The following is a 15,950-nucleotide window of genomic DNA, read 5'->3' as shown; positions in this document are numbered from 1 at the left end:
CACAAGAGAGCTGCAAATCTTTGGCCTATTTTGCGAGAAGGTATACTCTCTCTCTCTCTCTCTCTCTCTCTCTCTCTCTTTTTTGCGGCGGATGCATGATAGAACTCCTCGTGTGAAGGTGCTCTAAGTTCTAGGGCAGGCCAAAAACCACGTCCACCCGCCCACCCCCATGCATGCATGGTGGCAAAAATATATTTAGAAATAAATGATAAGTCAAATACCAATTTAATAATAGCCGAAAATAATCATGAGAAACGTGGCCACTGTAGACAGGGAGCCTGAGGGACGACGTTGCTCGTGCGGCTCTGTCTGGTCAGGAATGGCTTCCTCCCGCTCCCTCCTCTTCGCCCTCAATGGCACCAAAGTGGAGCTCCCCTCCATCGACCCTTCCATGACCTTGCTATCCTACCTCAGATCGCACACTCGTTTCTCCGGCACCAAGCTCAGCTGTGGAGAAGGTACCATCTCCTTCTTGTTGCAGGTCCATAAGAATATGGAAGCCATAGCTGGTATACTTATACCTCATTTAGAAAGCATTCCTCACGCGGCTGAACAATATTATTTTGCCCATGCAGTAAACCATGGCCTACAGTCGTGGTTGGTATCATTAGCTCTAAAGACCATTGCTTACGCTGTTGAAGAACATTAATGGCATTTTGTCTATGCAGCAGTCAAGCTCTGGTGATCATTTCTCTCTTGTCTTGCATTAAATCTATAGCCGCCATGGCTGCTATAGCTAACACACATAGATTTACTTAGTTAGCTTCAATGCGATCAGCTAGGATCGCAGTCAAGCTATGCTAATCACTCTCTCTTAGCTTAAGATAGTTCACAGAGTATTTGCCTATGTAGCCATCTATCATGTACTTGTTCACTTGCGTGGATGCCCTAGCCTGTAAGGAAATTCAAACGGTGACAAATGCTATGAATTATTTCCAAGCGTGCCAAACCGATGCAAAAATGTCAAGAAGAGAACCATGTTTCTTTTCTTCTTCTCAGTGGTGATTATTGTTTCTGCAGGCGGATGCGGCGCTTGCCTTGTTCTGCTATCCAAATATGACCTCAAGACTGGGAAGATTGAAGAGTTCACCATTAATTCCTGCCTCACTTTGCTCGGTTCCATTGATGGGTGCTCCGTGACTACTATAGAGGGCCTAGGCAATACGCAGAAGGGCTTCCATGCAGTGCAAGAAAGAATTGCAGGTTTTCATGGCTCTCAGTGTGGCTACTGCACACCTGGAATGTGCATGTCCATGTACACATGGCTAAACAATGCACTGACGTCTGACACTTCGCATACGGATACTTGCAAACCTTTGCACACAATCCCAAGCTTGTCAGTGGAGAGTGCCCAAACTGCCATAGTCGGTAACATCTGCCGGTGCACTGGCTACAGACCCATTGTTGATGCATGTAAAAGCTTTGCTGGAGATGTCGATGTAGAAGATTTGGGCATCAATGCATTTTGGGCATCCAAAAGAGATGCAAACCTTCAACTTCTGCCTGTTTATGAAAAAGAAAGAAGCGTCAGATTCCCACAATTTCTTCTTGATGCATTGGATGCTCGAGAGAACATGGCTGACTGCAATGGTGAAGCAGCACCACAGAGTGGCCTTACACATCCCAGTTTGAACATCAGGTATGCTGATGGTGGCCTGAATTCAGATGAAAGATTCTGGTTGAAGACACCTACATTAGATTCCCTATTCAAAGCTTTCCAATCTTATCAAAACAGAGATGATGTGAAACTAGTGGTTGGAAATACCAGTGCTGGCTACTACAAGGAGCTCAGACCAAGAGTGTTCATTGACATTAGCAGTGTCCCCGAGTTATTAATACTAAAGGAAACGGCACGTGGAATAGAAGTTGGATCTGCAGTCACAATTGAGAAGCTCATTCAGGTACTGGAGGATAAGTCCATCAATACAGAGTTGGATTCAGTCCCTCGAGGGCTTGTGTCCCATTTAAAGAAGGTAGCCAATCCACATGTCCGAAACAGAGCTAGTGTCGGGGGGAATCTAATCATGGCTCAGCAATTCTCATTTGACTCCGATCTGGCAACTCTATTTCTGTCCATCGATGTCACACTCAAATTGTTGAGCAATGATCGGAAGGTGTCAGTTATAAGCATGGAAGATTTTCTTCGATTGAATGTTTTGGACAATGGAATGATTCTACAATCAATCTTGATACCGTTATGGTCTCATGAGAGGATTGGTTCTGGAGGCAACTCTGACATGAATGTTGCTAATAGCCACTCTGTAGCTTATGAGAGGAATTATGTATGTACAAAGTTTAAGAGTTACCGAGCTGCTCCAAGACCGTTGGGCAATGCTTTAGCATTTCTTAATGCTGCCTTCCTCATTGAGATTTCAGTCCCCATTCAAAATGGCATCTGTCAAGAGCAGCAGATCTTGGATTTGAAACTGGCATTTGGTGCATTTGGGCAATCACATGCCATCCGGGCAAAGGATGTTGAGAGTTTCCTTAGAGGTAAACCAGTGAATGCAGGTAACCTTCTCAGAGCCATTGAAATGTTGAAGGTAGAACTAGCAGGCCCATTGAAAGGCACAAAAAAAGCCAGTTATAGATCAAGTGTTGCTGTGGGCTTCTTGTTTGAATTTTTCCGACCAATGTTACCTGAGACATCTATGCACCCTTCGAGTGGTATACTTCACAATCTTGTTTTTAGTACTGTTGTGGACATTTCAAAAGGCCACCATGAACAGAATGGTGCCAAGGAAATCTACCATACTTCAGATAGTCTCAGGCATTCTGAAAATGGATACTGCATATCAGGGAAACAAACAATCCCTTCTTATGCAGAAGATTATTCTTTGGGGAAACCAGCACAAAAGTTTGAAGCCAAAATCCAAGCTGCAGGTATACTCAGCCTGTAGTGTTCTTTGTTGGCTTTGATACTGATCAGTCATTTTTGTCTTTGGCGTTTTCTGTCCTTCTGTATGGCATGGCTGTTCTCTGGGGACAGAAGTTACTGTTGCAAATCTTCTCATACTGCACTTATTCAGTGATCTGAGTCCAGGCTCTAAGTGCTGATAATCGTATTTCAACTTGACAGGTGAAGCTGTGTATGTGGATGACATTCCCTCTCCAGACCATTGCCTTTATGCAGCATTTGTTCTTAGTGAGAAGGCCTTGGCAAAAATTAAACATGTTGATCCCACACAGGCACTTGCGTCTCCTGGTGTTGTTGCATATATCTCTGCCAAGGATATTCCAAAGGGAGGAGCAAACATTGGAGCTGTTGCATTTTCTGGATCAGAGAATCTTTTTGCAGAAGACATAGTGGAGTATGTTGGTCATCCACTAGGAGTTGTGGTTTGTTATCTATCCATTTCCTTCCTTTCAATGTGGTTGGAAATTTCCTGCAGGCAAGGGTACCAGTAATGCCAAGGTTTTTCTGCTGTTGGGCTGCTGCTACTGGGTGCAATGCTCACTATGGAAATCTTGAATTGTCTGTCCTTTCAAAACGTCTACTGATTGCATTGTAGCTTGACTATGATGTTTGAGGGCAAGACATTCAGCTCATATTGAACTGAAAAATTGTAGGGAAGTGAAGGCGGATTGATCTTAAGGCCATATTAATCTATCTTGTGCTGGTTAAGCTGTTAAGAGGTAGAAGTTCTCTCTGTAGGTTGCCGACTCTCAACAGCATGCAAAAGATGGTGCTTTGAAAGTGAGAGTGGAGTACGATGTGGAGACTTTAGGGTCACCTGTGCTCTCTATTGAAGATGCAATAGAAAAGAACAGTTATTTTTCTCTACTGCCTTTTTGTGAAAGAGCTACTGTTGGAAATGTCGATACAGAAATTGCTGAAGCAGACCAAACAATTATTAATGGGGAGGTAATATTCTCTAGGCTGTTCAGTTCCTGTCTTCTCTGGGGTTTCATGAGAGTAACAAGGCTTCACGATAATTTTCAATGTGGTTTACAGTTCTGGATATCATGTACTAAATATTAGAGCTGAACAGGTAAGGACAGGGTCGCAATACTACTTTTACATGGAGACCCAGACAGCACTTGCAATTCCAGATGAAGATGATTGCATAGTTGTTTATAGTTCTTGTCAAAGTCCTGACGTTGTACAGAAGCGCATCTCTACATGCCTTGGTTTACCGATTCATAATGTTCGTATAATAACAAGAAGAGCAGGAGGTGGCTTTGGAGGCAAAGCTTTCAGGAGCATCACAGTAAGGGTTGGAAATTTTAGGCACTTTAATTGCATAGAGATCTCTTTCTCTTTTGGGTATGGTTCTCAGAAATGCTAGATATGAACTCTTCTAAGCTGTAGGTTTCATCAACATGTGCTGTTGCTGCTTACAAAATGCGACAGCCGGTGCGGATGTATCTAGATCGTGCCACTGACATGCTTATGATGGGTGGACGTCACCCAACCAAGACAACATATACTGTAGCTTGCATGTCTTCTGGAAAGATCACTGGGCTCAAAGCAAAGGTCTTTATGGATGCTGGCTGGTCAGAAGATCTTAGTCCTTTCCTTCCTTTGATGGTTACTGGCGGTTTAAAGAAGTACAACTGGGGATCTTTGGATGTTGAGTTCAAAGTATGCAAAACAAACCTCTCAAGTAAAAGTGCCATGCGAGGACCAGGCCATATTCAGGGTTCATTTATTGCAGATACCATTGTGCAGCATGTTGCAGCCACACTGGGGCTGGATGTACACTCTGTGATCACAAATAATATGCACACTGTTAACAGTCTTAAAATTTTTTACAGTCAATCAAACAATGGGGGATTGGAAGGCTATACTTTGCACTCAATGTGGACAAGCATGTTGGAACAAATGGAGGCTAGGCAGAGGAATGTTTATAATTATAACTCTGTGAATGTTTGGACAAAGAGAGGCTTATCGATTTTGCCATGTATATATGATGTACAGCAGAGCTCTATGCCTGCAAGGGTAAGCATTTTCCATGATGGCTCTGTTGTGGTTGAGGTTGGAGGCATTGAATTAGGACAGGGGTTATGGACAAAAGCTAAACAAGCGGCCATCTATGGGCTGAGTCAACTTTTGCCAGCACCCAATGCAACTTCAGAATCAATGAAGGTACGAGTTGTGCAAGCGGATAGCATCAGTTTGGTTCATGGAGGCATAACTTCTGCTAGCACCACATCTGAGGGTAGCTGTGAAGCTGTCAGACAGGCATGCCAAGTACTTGTGGATAGGCTTATGCCATTGAAACTGAAGAAAGAACAGGAATCATCGGGTGTTGTTTCTTGGCTTGAACTGATTAAGCAGGTCTCTTTTGAACGTGTTTGAACTCAAGTCTTAAGTAATCAAGGATTTCTAAGCTCATCAGGCATATCTGCCCTCTAGGCAACAATTAGATATTTTGGTCATCATTTGGCTTAGGAAAATAAACCTTTTTATAATGTAGTTTGTTTTTTCTCAGGCCCAAGCAGCAGATGTTGATCTTTCAGCACAGATACGCTGGATTCCAGAGAAGAATTCTAAGTGTTACCTCAATTATGGTGTGGGAGCTACTGAGGTTGGGAGTAATGGGTTGGACATCTTTGTTTCCTTGATGATTTAGAATGTCTAGCACAGTTTAAGAACATGGATTTGTTGGACAGGTTGAGCTCAATGTTCTCACAGGAGAAGTGGCAATAATTGAGTCTGATATCATGTATGATTGTGGGAAAAGCTTGAATCCTGCGGTGGACATTGGACAGGTGAGATGCACTTTGTAATGCTATTTGCAAGTTAATTGATGAATTTTGAGGTGGTTGATTCTTGATAGGTCTTGGAAGAAGGTTCTATGTGGGGTTACCAAATCTGCATAGGACTTGCAGGGGAAACCATACTTTGCTCAAAAGATCTTACATCTTAGAAGACATGTTCTGACAACATCAACTTGCTGTGAATTCAACTACATGCATATTTCTTTAACTACCCAAGTGATGCCATTCCTGCTTTTCCTCCTGCTGCCATCTTTGGCATGACACTTTCCAAGGCCAATATCATCTAATGGATCCTGAACGAGTCCTGGATTATGGCATTGGTAATATGGAGGGTACTCCTATTAGTTGGGAAGAAAGCGGAATCTGCTGCAATCACTTCACTTCTTTTCAAATCATTCTCGCCCATCCTTCTCCCTTTGAGGTGGCACTGGATTTGCTGGCTAGAAATCTGCAGTTTTGTGTTGTTGCACTCCATTTGGGTTATTTGTGTGGCACTTCAGCTTTTCATTTTGTGTGCAACTGCATGCATTGTTTTTGGTTCCTTCCACTAAGAGGAGCATTCTCTGGATATTACCTTCATGTATGACGTCAAGATAGGGAGGGCTTTTGGTTACAGAAGGCAAAGAGAAGGTTCCTTATGTAATCTGTTGTACCTTTTATTCTGGTGCAGGATGGACACATGGCATATACCTGGGTGACTACTATGGTGACACACCTATCCACAGACTTGCTCAGTATCTAATTGAGCTCAGATGAGAACAGCAGTCTCTACCATAGTGGTTTTTCTTGATGGCCATAGTCGTTTTTCTTGATGAACCATTGGAGAATCTCTAACATACTGTAGAGTCTAGTTTCAGAGTTGCTCTCATAAATTACAAGTTGGTGACATTCCTGGGCAACCTTTTTGGCGGAACTAATACCATGCTCTGATGAAAATGAAGCCCGAACTGTCTGTCTGATGGAACTGTCATTGACGTGCACCAAGCTCAGTTGTAATTGAGCAAGATGCCAAGGTTGGGTTTAACGTGAGTTAGAACCTTATTATGCTAGACCCAGGAAAAGGGTGGCATGAGATTTAAGGTGAGGCTGGCCACCCGGTAGTTATTGGCCCATAGCGAGTGTGTTCAAGGAATTACTAGGGCATGTTTATGAAACACCGAGATTTCTCATCAAGCTAATTGCCATTTTGGGTGCAATAAGAGCAGTAGCCTGGCCTCAGAACAACACAAGTCATTTGAGAACATCTGGCTTGCTGAAACGAGAACATCTGGCTTGCTGAAACGCTTGGCGTAGTTGCAACTGGTGAATTAGTGTCATCCAGAAATGGTTTTCAATCTTGCTCATGTGTACAAAATAAGTTTTACATTCTCAATCATCAAAATTGACTATCAAAAGAGATGAAATATGTGAATTGAGACAATCAGGGTGTGCACAAAATTTCAGCATTATTACACGAGGTTGCCAGTGTATGCATTGTGATAGACAGTATCTACTTCAACTTTAATTATACAGCAGCATATTCTAGCTTTCAGATATGCAATTCACATCACCGTTTAAATTCTACTAGGTATATTGCATGCCAGCAAAGTGTACTAGTTTTAATAAACACTTGCAGAATCACACCTTGTATCATAATTTTGATGGTTAAGATACTGAGTTTTGATATTTGATGTTGATGTGCTTGGATTACACTGAAGTGGATCTCCCTGAGCAGATTGAAGGATCTTTTGTCCAAGGAATTGGATTTTTCATGACAGAGGAGCATGAAGTGGATTGCAATGGGAGACTAGTCTCCAATGGTACTTGGACATACAAGCCTCCTACTGTAGACAACATACCACGGCAGTTTTGTGTGGAACTCATGAATGGACCTGCTCATGAAAACCGTGTACTTTCATCCAAAGGTCTGGGCTCTCTCTCCAAACTCATTCAGCTAATCATTAGTTATTGAATGTGGATTCTAGAAAAGTTTTGGTCATTACTGTTGTGGGTATCTTTATGTGATTCCCATGTGTTTGTGTCAACATCATGAGCTCCTCCGAGTGAGAGACCCATGTTGCAGTGGGGGAGGTGGACCGCAAGTGTCCGCACCTGCTTTCACAATCCCCAACTGCAACAGGCTAAGTCTGTGATATCATCCTTGCAGAAGACCATGATATTGTTGCAGCTGTTGGAATTCGATAAATCGGATTCATAAGTGGGAAAATGTCTGAAATGTCTTCTGTTATTTGATCTTGGGTGGGGCTCAACAAGAAGAGAACTGTACTCTTGATTGGTTTGGTTTGATTCTTTTTGGCCAGCCTGTGGAGAGCCTCCTCTGCTTCTAGCTGGATCAGTACATACTGCTGTCAGGCGAGCCATAGAGGCTGCAAGGGAGAGTGTTGCTGAGGTTTCCGAGGGTCGAGGGACAGAAAAGAAGGGAAGGTATTTAAGGCTAGATGCTCCAGCAACTATGGAACAAATAAAGCATCTCTGTGGGTTGGATATAGTGGAGCAGTATTTGAAGCACCAAATAAGCTTGTTAGAGGTGTAGTGACAATTGAAGCTTCTATTGTGTGAGTTTCTCTTTGTCTAACATTAGGTATCTTACTACTAGATTATTTTGGTTGTAGGTTCAGAAAGCTCCGAACCTCCGAAGGGCTTCTTGAACCTACCCCCTTTCTTAAACTTCCCCTTTTTAAATAAACCCCCCCTTTCTCACGTTTAATCACTCCCTCTCTCTTCCCCCTCCCCTTTTTAATTAGGTAGGTTCGGGAAGCCCGAACCTACCCTCTTCCTAAATCTCCCCTTTTTATTTAAATCCCCCCTCTTTCTCATATATAGGCTCTCTCTCTCTCTCTCTCTCTCTCTCTCTAGAGAGAGAGAGAGAGAGAGAGAGAGAGAGAAAACTTTTACGAAAAAAAGAGAGAGAATAAACTACAATAAAAGGCAGAGAGAGTGGAAGGGAGAGAAGAAAAAAAAGAAAGAGGGGAGGAACAGAGAGAATTATAAGAAGGAAAGATTAAATTTGAAAGAATTAAAAAAAGAGAAAGAAGAGAAGAGAGAGGGAGAGAAGAAAAAGGGGGGAGAGAATGAAAGGAGAGAGAAGAAGAGTATGAAAATAAGAAGAATTATAGAGAAACCAAAATTTAAAAGAGAAGAATTTTTTAAAAAGAGAATGAAGAGAAGAGAGAGAGAGAGAGAGAGAGAGAGAGAGAGAGAGAGAGAGAGAGAGAGAGAGAGAGGGGGAGAAAAAATCTCTCCCCCTTTTTAAATCAAAAGTTTCTTTTCTCTTTCTCTTTTAGTTAGATTAAACTTTTTAATTTAAACTTTTTTTTGTTTGTTCTAATTTAAATAATTTTTTTGACATTTTTATATATACTTTGTGTGAGAGAGAGAGAGAGAGAGAGAGAGAGAGAGAGAGAGAGAGAGAGAGAGTTTTACGTTTGATGGGAGAGGGAGAGGGAGAGAACAAGGAGATGAGACAAAATAAACTAAAAAAAAAGGGAAAAAAAAAGATGAGAATTGGGGGGAGAGAGAAAGAGAACAAAAAAAATAGGAATAGAGAAAAAAGAGGAGAAATGGATTGTCAAGCGAAGTTGTTTTTTGTTGACAAGCGGTAGCGAAGCAACCTAGCGTTCCATGCATGCGAAGCGCATGCGGAATGCTGATTTACGTTATATAATTCATGAGGTGGCTTCCTTTTGTTAATACGGTAATAAGGAGGCTAACTTAGTAAATCATTTCAAATGTGTAGACTTAAGCTTGGCTAATTTTTTGAAAATCTTTTGTGGAATGCATGAATCTCATAGGCCTATACAGAAGGTAGATGCAACATTAAAGTTGTGTAGTACTAGGGTAAAGTGGTCAATAGAGTGATACTTAATGGTTCTCTTATTGGATCTTTTTTATTTAGGTGAGTTATATTATTTGTAAACTAGTTATTTAAAAAAGTTATTGCAATAAATTTATATTAATTTGAGGAATCGATAACCCTTGCATTTTTTTACCTAATTAGTGGGATAGCTAGATGGTGGGATGACAAACATCTCTCGAGGAGCTTAATACTCTTAAAAAATTGAGTCATGGAGGTGCGTAGGATCCATTTGGAAAGAAGGGAGATCGTATGGAATGAGATTTGGAGTGCCCCTAGAACATAAGATGAGTCTAAGCTTTCGATAAGGTGGCTTTTTGATTATACATATTTTTTAATAGTTATACTATATAAATAAAGTTACAATAAAATTTTTTGAGGCATTTCGATATTATTATCAAACATGCCTATTTATAAATGAAAGTTTCACAAAAGAGTAACAATGGAGGGCCAATTGAGAGACACTTTATGATGTAACATTTTGAGGTTTTTATTAAACAGTCTTATTTATAAATGATGGATTCACAAAAGAGTAACAACGAAGGACTCAATTGAGTGAGACTCAATGAAAGGTTTACAAAAGAGTAACAATGAAGGACTCAATTGAGTGAGACTCAATGAAAGGTTTACAAATGAGAGAAGAATTTGTTTCAAAGCTTCAAGTGGATAGAACTAATGCTTCTGGGAGGTGTATCTTTATTATAGCTAGTGGTGAGCGCTAGTGCCATTAAAATACATGTCCTTTGAGGTACATGGTCTTAGAATATAAAATAATAGTAAAAGAAATCATGGTTTCATTGCACAAAATGTAAGAATAGTACACTTGGATTAATTTTTGGCATACTAAAGCATAATTTGTTTCATTTCAATCAAGACAAATTTTCCTCTTCAAATATGTATAAGCATGCAGTGAAGGTTAACTTACTAATCTTACACGTAAAACTTCATGCTAATTGAATAGTAAAGTGGAGTTGATAATTTCTTTGATGTACTTAGATAGGTGCCTTCATTGTTGCTTGTGAGAATAGAACTTTTGACCATACCATCTTGTTATCACTTGAGCTAGTAGATCTTGGCATCAAGTTGCCATTATTGATTATTGGGGAACTTTAGAATATATGAAAATGGACAGTTGGCCACTTCGCTATCACGAAGTAGTTTTGAGAGGGAAGCGAAGTTGTACGATATGGCAACTTTGCTTCCCTATAATATCAAAGAAAAGGCAGAGTTTCTTTAAATTAACTAATCAAAGTGAAAATTTCTCTTTCACCCAAAACGGTTTGGAATATTTTGATCTCCATGCTTACCATGGGTAGGTGAAGTTATGATATGCTCTTGCTTTGGTATGGTAGATCATGCACCAATCTTTTCTCTTCTTGCATCTATAATCAAAGAAAATCACAATGTAGAATAAATATAATTAGATTACAATAAACAAAGATAATATGAAATTAATAAGTATCATTACATTGAATACATTAAAAAAAAAAACTTGGTGTGATATTTTCACTTAGTAGAAGTTATAAAGCCATGATGCATAGTGATGCAACCACCCAAGTCTTTACTTTTGTGCTTATCCCAATCCATGGATATCTTATTTGTGTGAGATTTTTCTAGTCAGGGGCAGTCATATGAGCATGAAAACATTGAATATAACCCACATATGAGATATTAATAAATACGGGAAACATAATGCCTATATTGGTATCGAACTCCACACACTCAATGACTTTAGCCAAAGCCCTTTTCATAATAGCATGCTTACTAAGTACACGTAGAGTATATTGTAGATGCTTTTGATACTCAAAAGCTAGATGATAGCCATAACATGGAGTAGGTATTAGCAAAAGTCAGTTAAATATTTAAGAAAGAGAGGTCCAAAATGAAAAAAAATAAAATTTAAATATATAATAAAAATATATTAATCTCTTCAATCTTGACATTGGAGTTGCTAGGAATAATGTTGTGATAATTTTCCTTTTCTTGCAATTTACCCTATCCCTTTTCCTTGCACTTGTCATTATACATTTTATGGCACTATGGCCGAATATGACCCTACTTCTCACAATAATGACAAGCTAATGCGGACTTATGGCCATGGGACTTACTGCATGACTATCCACATGATCAAGAATGAGACTGTTGAGAGTCTTTCCTATGGTAGTCATTACTGCTCTTACCATTATGGCCTCTGACTATCAAAATATAAGAACTACAATAAGTATCAACATTCTTTTTATTAACCTCTTCATTCAAGAGTCCACCCTTTATATTCTACAATTTCAACCCATAAGCAAGCATATTTACACACATAGTAGTACGAAATGTGTCCTGTAACTCAAGTAATGTAACCAACAAGAACAAGAAAGGAAGATTCTTCTTCAAGTCAATCCCCTGCAAAGACAAGAAACTAAAAATATAATAAAACTCATTTAACTGGATAGACATGGAAGTCATCTTCTTCATACAAAGGTCCATGTGTTAATTTAACTAATATATCTGTGAAGTAGGACTTTGCTTGTCATAGATATCATGAATCTTCTCCCATTTAACTGCTAAGTAGTCTACCCTTAAAAGACAACATTATAGAAAACCTACTTAGAGAGACAAAATGATTGTAGATTTACATAACTCATCCAGTTTAGCCCAATCCTTTGCATCAAAGCATTCAAGTTTTATACCCTCATATCTCAATGGCTTGATTTGTAATTTTTACACTTAAACCTGCTAGATTTGTGCCTTCCGATAGTTGTAATTTGTGTCGTTCAACTTATCAATGTTAAAGATAGTATTGTCATTCTGCACCAGTCATAATGCAATGAATGAAAGCACTGTCCAAGATAAACAAGTTGCTATAAATGACAACAAAACATGTCAAAATCACAACTAAAAGTATGCCTAACATAGGAAAAATTGCAAAGAGTAGGGATATCCACTAACTGCTAAAGAATGATAGTAGAGTCCAAGAATTTGCCCTTATAACTATAGCAAGTTGAAAATAATGTTAGTAGTAGTAAATCCAAAGCCAAGTATGAGCAATCAATTGATAGAATCCAATCTATATATATCTTGCAAAAAGTAGGGTATGAACAAACTACTAGTAGTCACTTAGCATACAACTGGTACCGAGAATTATCAAACTCAATGTGTCAAAGTGGGATACATCCAATAGCCATAATTGTCATGCATATAGTAGGCCTTAAGATAACAACCAGATTAAGTTACAACTGACAACTGACAGAGATATGTATAAGCTCAAAGCATAAATTAAATTAGCCCACTAGGTAATAATTACATTCAAATAGCATTCAAATAACATGGACATAACTCAACCAAGTCCTACAATCTCACTGAAATGAGCTCAACTACATAAACCTAAAGCTTTGCTCAAATGAAAAATAGCTAAGTATCTCAAGTGACTCCCAGTGAAACAAAATTGAATACCAAATGAGAAATGAAAGTGTAGAACATCAAGTACATGACCATTCGAGATCCCAAATACATCAAGTGTAGAGTCGAGGACATAAAACCCAATAGAATCTCTAGGCCTATAAGTAAATGATCACTATAGTACCTGACCAAAGCTCCAAGATATGTAACCAAGTACAAATGTTTCTATTTTAAATCAATAAGCATTGCAGTTGATACCAAGAGAAGTAATGTAGTATTATAGTGCAGACTCATTTGTAAAGATGGATCATAACTCGTTTTTGTACTTTGTAGAGTACTTAAATACATTGGATGCAAGTTTGTATTCCTAAGATCACATTCATTCCCAACCATTTGCATTTTCCATTTTCTATGAAATAAAGGTAATTTCTTGTCTAACTAGTATTTGCTATGACAATCAATAAATCACAAGGCCAAACTTTGTCTATTGTTGGTCTTTATTTAAAAAACACCAAGGTTTACTCATGGTCAGTTATATGTAGGAGCATTTTGGAGGGTAAAATCGTCATTTGATGTGAAAATTTTACTAGAAGAAAGTGCAAATACTGAAAATGTCATCATAAATATTATGTATACGAATGCACTTTAAAAACTACTCTAGTATGAAATACTTTTTTTGAGACAAATATTTATTAAAATCCCCTTACAATCACTTGGCTTGCATATTTTTGGCAGATTATTGAATAATGACTTGGCATGGGAAATTGTTGGCATTGGAGATGTCCTGCTGTTGTTTCCTTTACTTAGTATGTTTACTTTACATGATGTACACCATATTTCCACAATTGGATGACACATGTCATATTGTCTCTTTTGGTAATTCCTCATGGAAGATTACTTGTGGGAATATTGTCTTAGGAGGTGCCAAGTTTGACACTCTTTATTACTTACTTGTATTTGGGTCTATCGACCATGCTTTGGTGGTGGCTGTAGTACCATATGTATCGTTATGGAATTGTCGCCTTGGGTATATGTTATTAAAGGGAATGAAAATACTTATTCATTTGCAATATCTTTTGTCCCTTGACTATAAATGTTTTGATTCTTATGATCATTGTCTTTATGGCATGCAAACATGTAGTTTGCATAAGAAGTCTGGGATTACGCATATGGGTGAGCCTTTAGCTCTTATTTATTTTGATGTTTGTGGATCTATGCCTTGCAAGTTGTTAGTGACGCAAAGTATTTCATTAATTTCATTAATAATTACTCACATAAGGTTTGGGTATATCCCATAAAGTAGAAATTGAACGTGTTGGCTATGTTTCAATATTGGCTTGCTCTTGTTGAGAATCAGTTAAAAATGTTTACCATTCGACAGTGGGGGTGAGTATATATCTAAATCCTTTGAAAAATTTTGTGATAAGAGGGGTATTAAGCATTAGATGACCACCCCATATACCCCATTCCAAAATGGTATGGCTAAGCACATAAACAAGATGATTTAGGAGTGAGTTCATAGAATACTTAGCCACGTAGGATTACCATATCACTTTGGATTGAGGCAGTTACTACTACTGTTCATTTAATTAATCGATCCCCATGCACTATTCATGACTATTAGGTTATAGAGGAGATATAGTATGGAAAACCTCAATCATATGCTCATTTATGTGTCTTTGGTTGTGAGGTTTTTTGCCATGTTTCCAAGGATGAGCGTAATAGATTGGATTATAAGTGTGAAATATATATTTCTTAGATATGGAGATGCAGATGAGATGGGCTATCGCCTATGGGATCTGCAGGTTGTTCGAAAGGTCATCTACAAGCATTGATGTTTTCCATGAGGGTAAAACACATAAGTAGCTTGAGCATGTAGTTGAGGTATGTGGGGTGATATTTCAGGAGGAGCTTCCTGTTACTATATAGCTAGCTAGATAGCTTGCAATAGCTAATGCTCTAGTGGCTTTGAACCATGATGTTAGATAGGAGGTACAAGCCCTACAACCTCTTTTTGTGGCCATCCACTAGAGATAGATATTAGGTTGGATTGGTTTGCGCCCTCTTTGGATTATGTTATGATGATAGATGTTGGTGATTCTCTTATTTACTATGATGGGGCCATGCACAGAAGTGATATTCACTCTTAGGAGAGGGCCATGCAATCAGAGTATGGCTCATTGCAAAAAAATCATATGTGGGATTTGGTTCCTTTGCCTAGTGAAAAGCGTGCTTTGCTATACAAGTGGATATACAAGTTGAAAAGTACCCCTCAATGCCCATTCCAACCAATAAGGTCAAATTGGTTGCTAAGGATTTTAAGGAGCATGGTATTGAATTCAATGAAGTCTTCTCTCTTGTAGTCAAGATGACTACCCTATGCTTGGTATTGGCTTTGGTTGCACAACTAGATTTAGAACTCTATCAGATGGATGTCAAGATGACTCTCTTACATGAAGATTTGCATGATGAGATTTGCATGCAATAGCCTAAGGGCTTTGAGGAAAAAGGCAGGGAACACCTAGGGAGATGGGAGGTTGAGGTGGTTACAACCTCTTTTTTCCTTTATCTTCTCCTCTCATGCTTCATTTCTCTCTCTCCCATTTTGGCACAACTCTCATCTTTCTCATTCTTGTTTCTTTCTCTCTTGTGATTCATTGCCGAATCTAATGGAGAGTGAGGAAGAGGAAGAGAGTGAGGATGGAAGCATTGTTCAATTTTTTGTGTGCCTTCCTCTTGTGTATTTTTGGAGCAATAGTTTCTTGGTGAAGAAGAAAGTTTTATTGTAGGTTTTTGTGGCCAGAAAATGTATTTGTAGCTCTACCTAGCCGGTTTGTGGTTCGATTTGTGCCATGGTAGGGTGCTGTTCATTTGGTGCACTGGTTGGGAAGAGGTGGCTATGAGATTTGCAAAGAAGTCAAGATTGCAGTCTTGTTGACTTAAGAATCTTCATTCTTGGCTGCATGTTTGAGAAGAAGAAATG

The 15,950-nt window shown here is 39.0% G+C and overlaps 1 protein-coding gene across 4 annotated transcripts; it reads left to right on the top strand.

Moving 5' to 3' along the window:
- Window positions 1-256: 256 nt before the first annotated feature.
- LOC148033987 (indole-3-acetaldehyde oxidase-like) lies at window positions 257-8,426 on the top strand. Of its 4 annotated transcripts, XM_087681981.1 has the most exons (11): window positions 347-458; window positions 576-681; window positions 1,021-2,883; window positions 3,080-3,339; window positions 3,656-3,865; window positions 3,993-4,211; window positions 4,313-5,281; window positions 5,436-5,531; window positions 5,617-5,715; window positions 7,439-7,628; window positions 8,025-8,426. In XM_087681981.1, exons 2-11 carry the CDS (start codon window positions 663-665, stop codon window positions 8,255-8,257), a joined length of 4,158 nt encoding a protein of 1,385 aa, XP_087538107.1. In that variant the 5' UTR covers window positions 347-458; window positions 576-662; the 3' UTR covers window positions 8,258-8,426. The 4 variants fall into 4 exon arrangements, with proteins under 4 accessions (XP_087538106.1, XP_087538110.1, XP_087538109.1 ...); XM_087681980.1 differs by lacking the exon at window positions 576-681 and having other exon boundaries at window positions 257-458; XM_087681984.1 differs by lacking the exons at window positions 576-681; window positions 8,025-8,426 and having other exon boundaries at window positions 257-458; window positions 7,422-7,618.
- Window positions 8,427-15,950: the final 7,524 nt, after the last annotated feature.

This window comes from Lygodium microphyllum, chromosome 7 (assembly GCF_053477565.2).
Source record: "Lygodium microphyllum isolate KBCC chromosome 7, Lygodium_microphyllum_v1.1.10, whole genome shotgun sequence".
Classification (NCBI taxonomy): domain Eukaryota; kingdom Viridiplantae; phylum Streptophyta; class Polypodiopsida; order Schizaeales; family Lygodiaceae; genus Lygodium; species Lygodium microphyllum.
The sequence above is the reverse complement of the archived record's forward strand: the minus strand, read 5'-3'. Positions and strand labels throughout refer to the sequence as shown.

Bases quoted from the DNA above. Each gene is read 5' to 3' on its own strand.
- LOC148033987 (XM_087681980.1), top strand. From the start codon at position 320: ATGGCTTCCTCCCGCTCCCTCCTCTTCGCCCTCAATGGCACCAAAGTG. The intron at 3,340-3,655 runs GTTTGTTATCTA...TTCTCTCTGTAG, and splicing joins GTCATCCACTAGGAGTTGTG to GTTGCCGACTCTCAACAGCA. The intron at 5,716-7,438 runs GTGAGATGCACT...CTCCCTGAGCAG, and splicing joins CTGCGGTGGACATTGGACAG to ATTGAAGGATCTTTTGTCCA.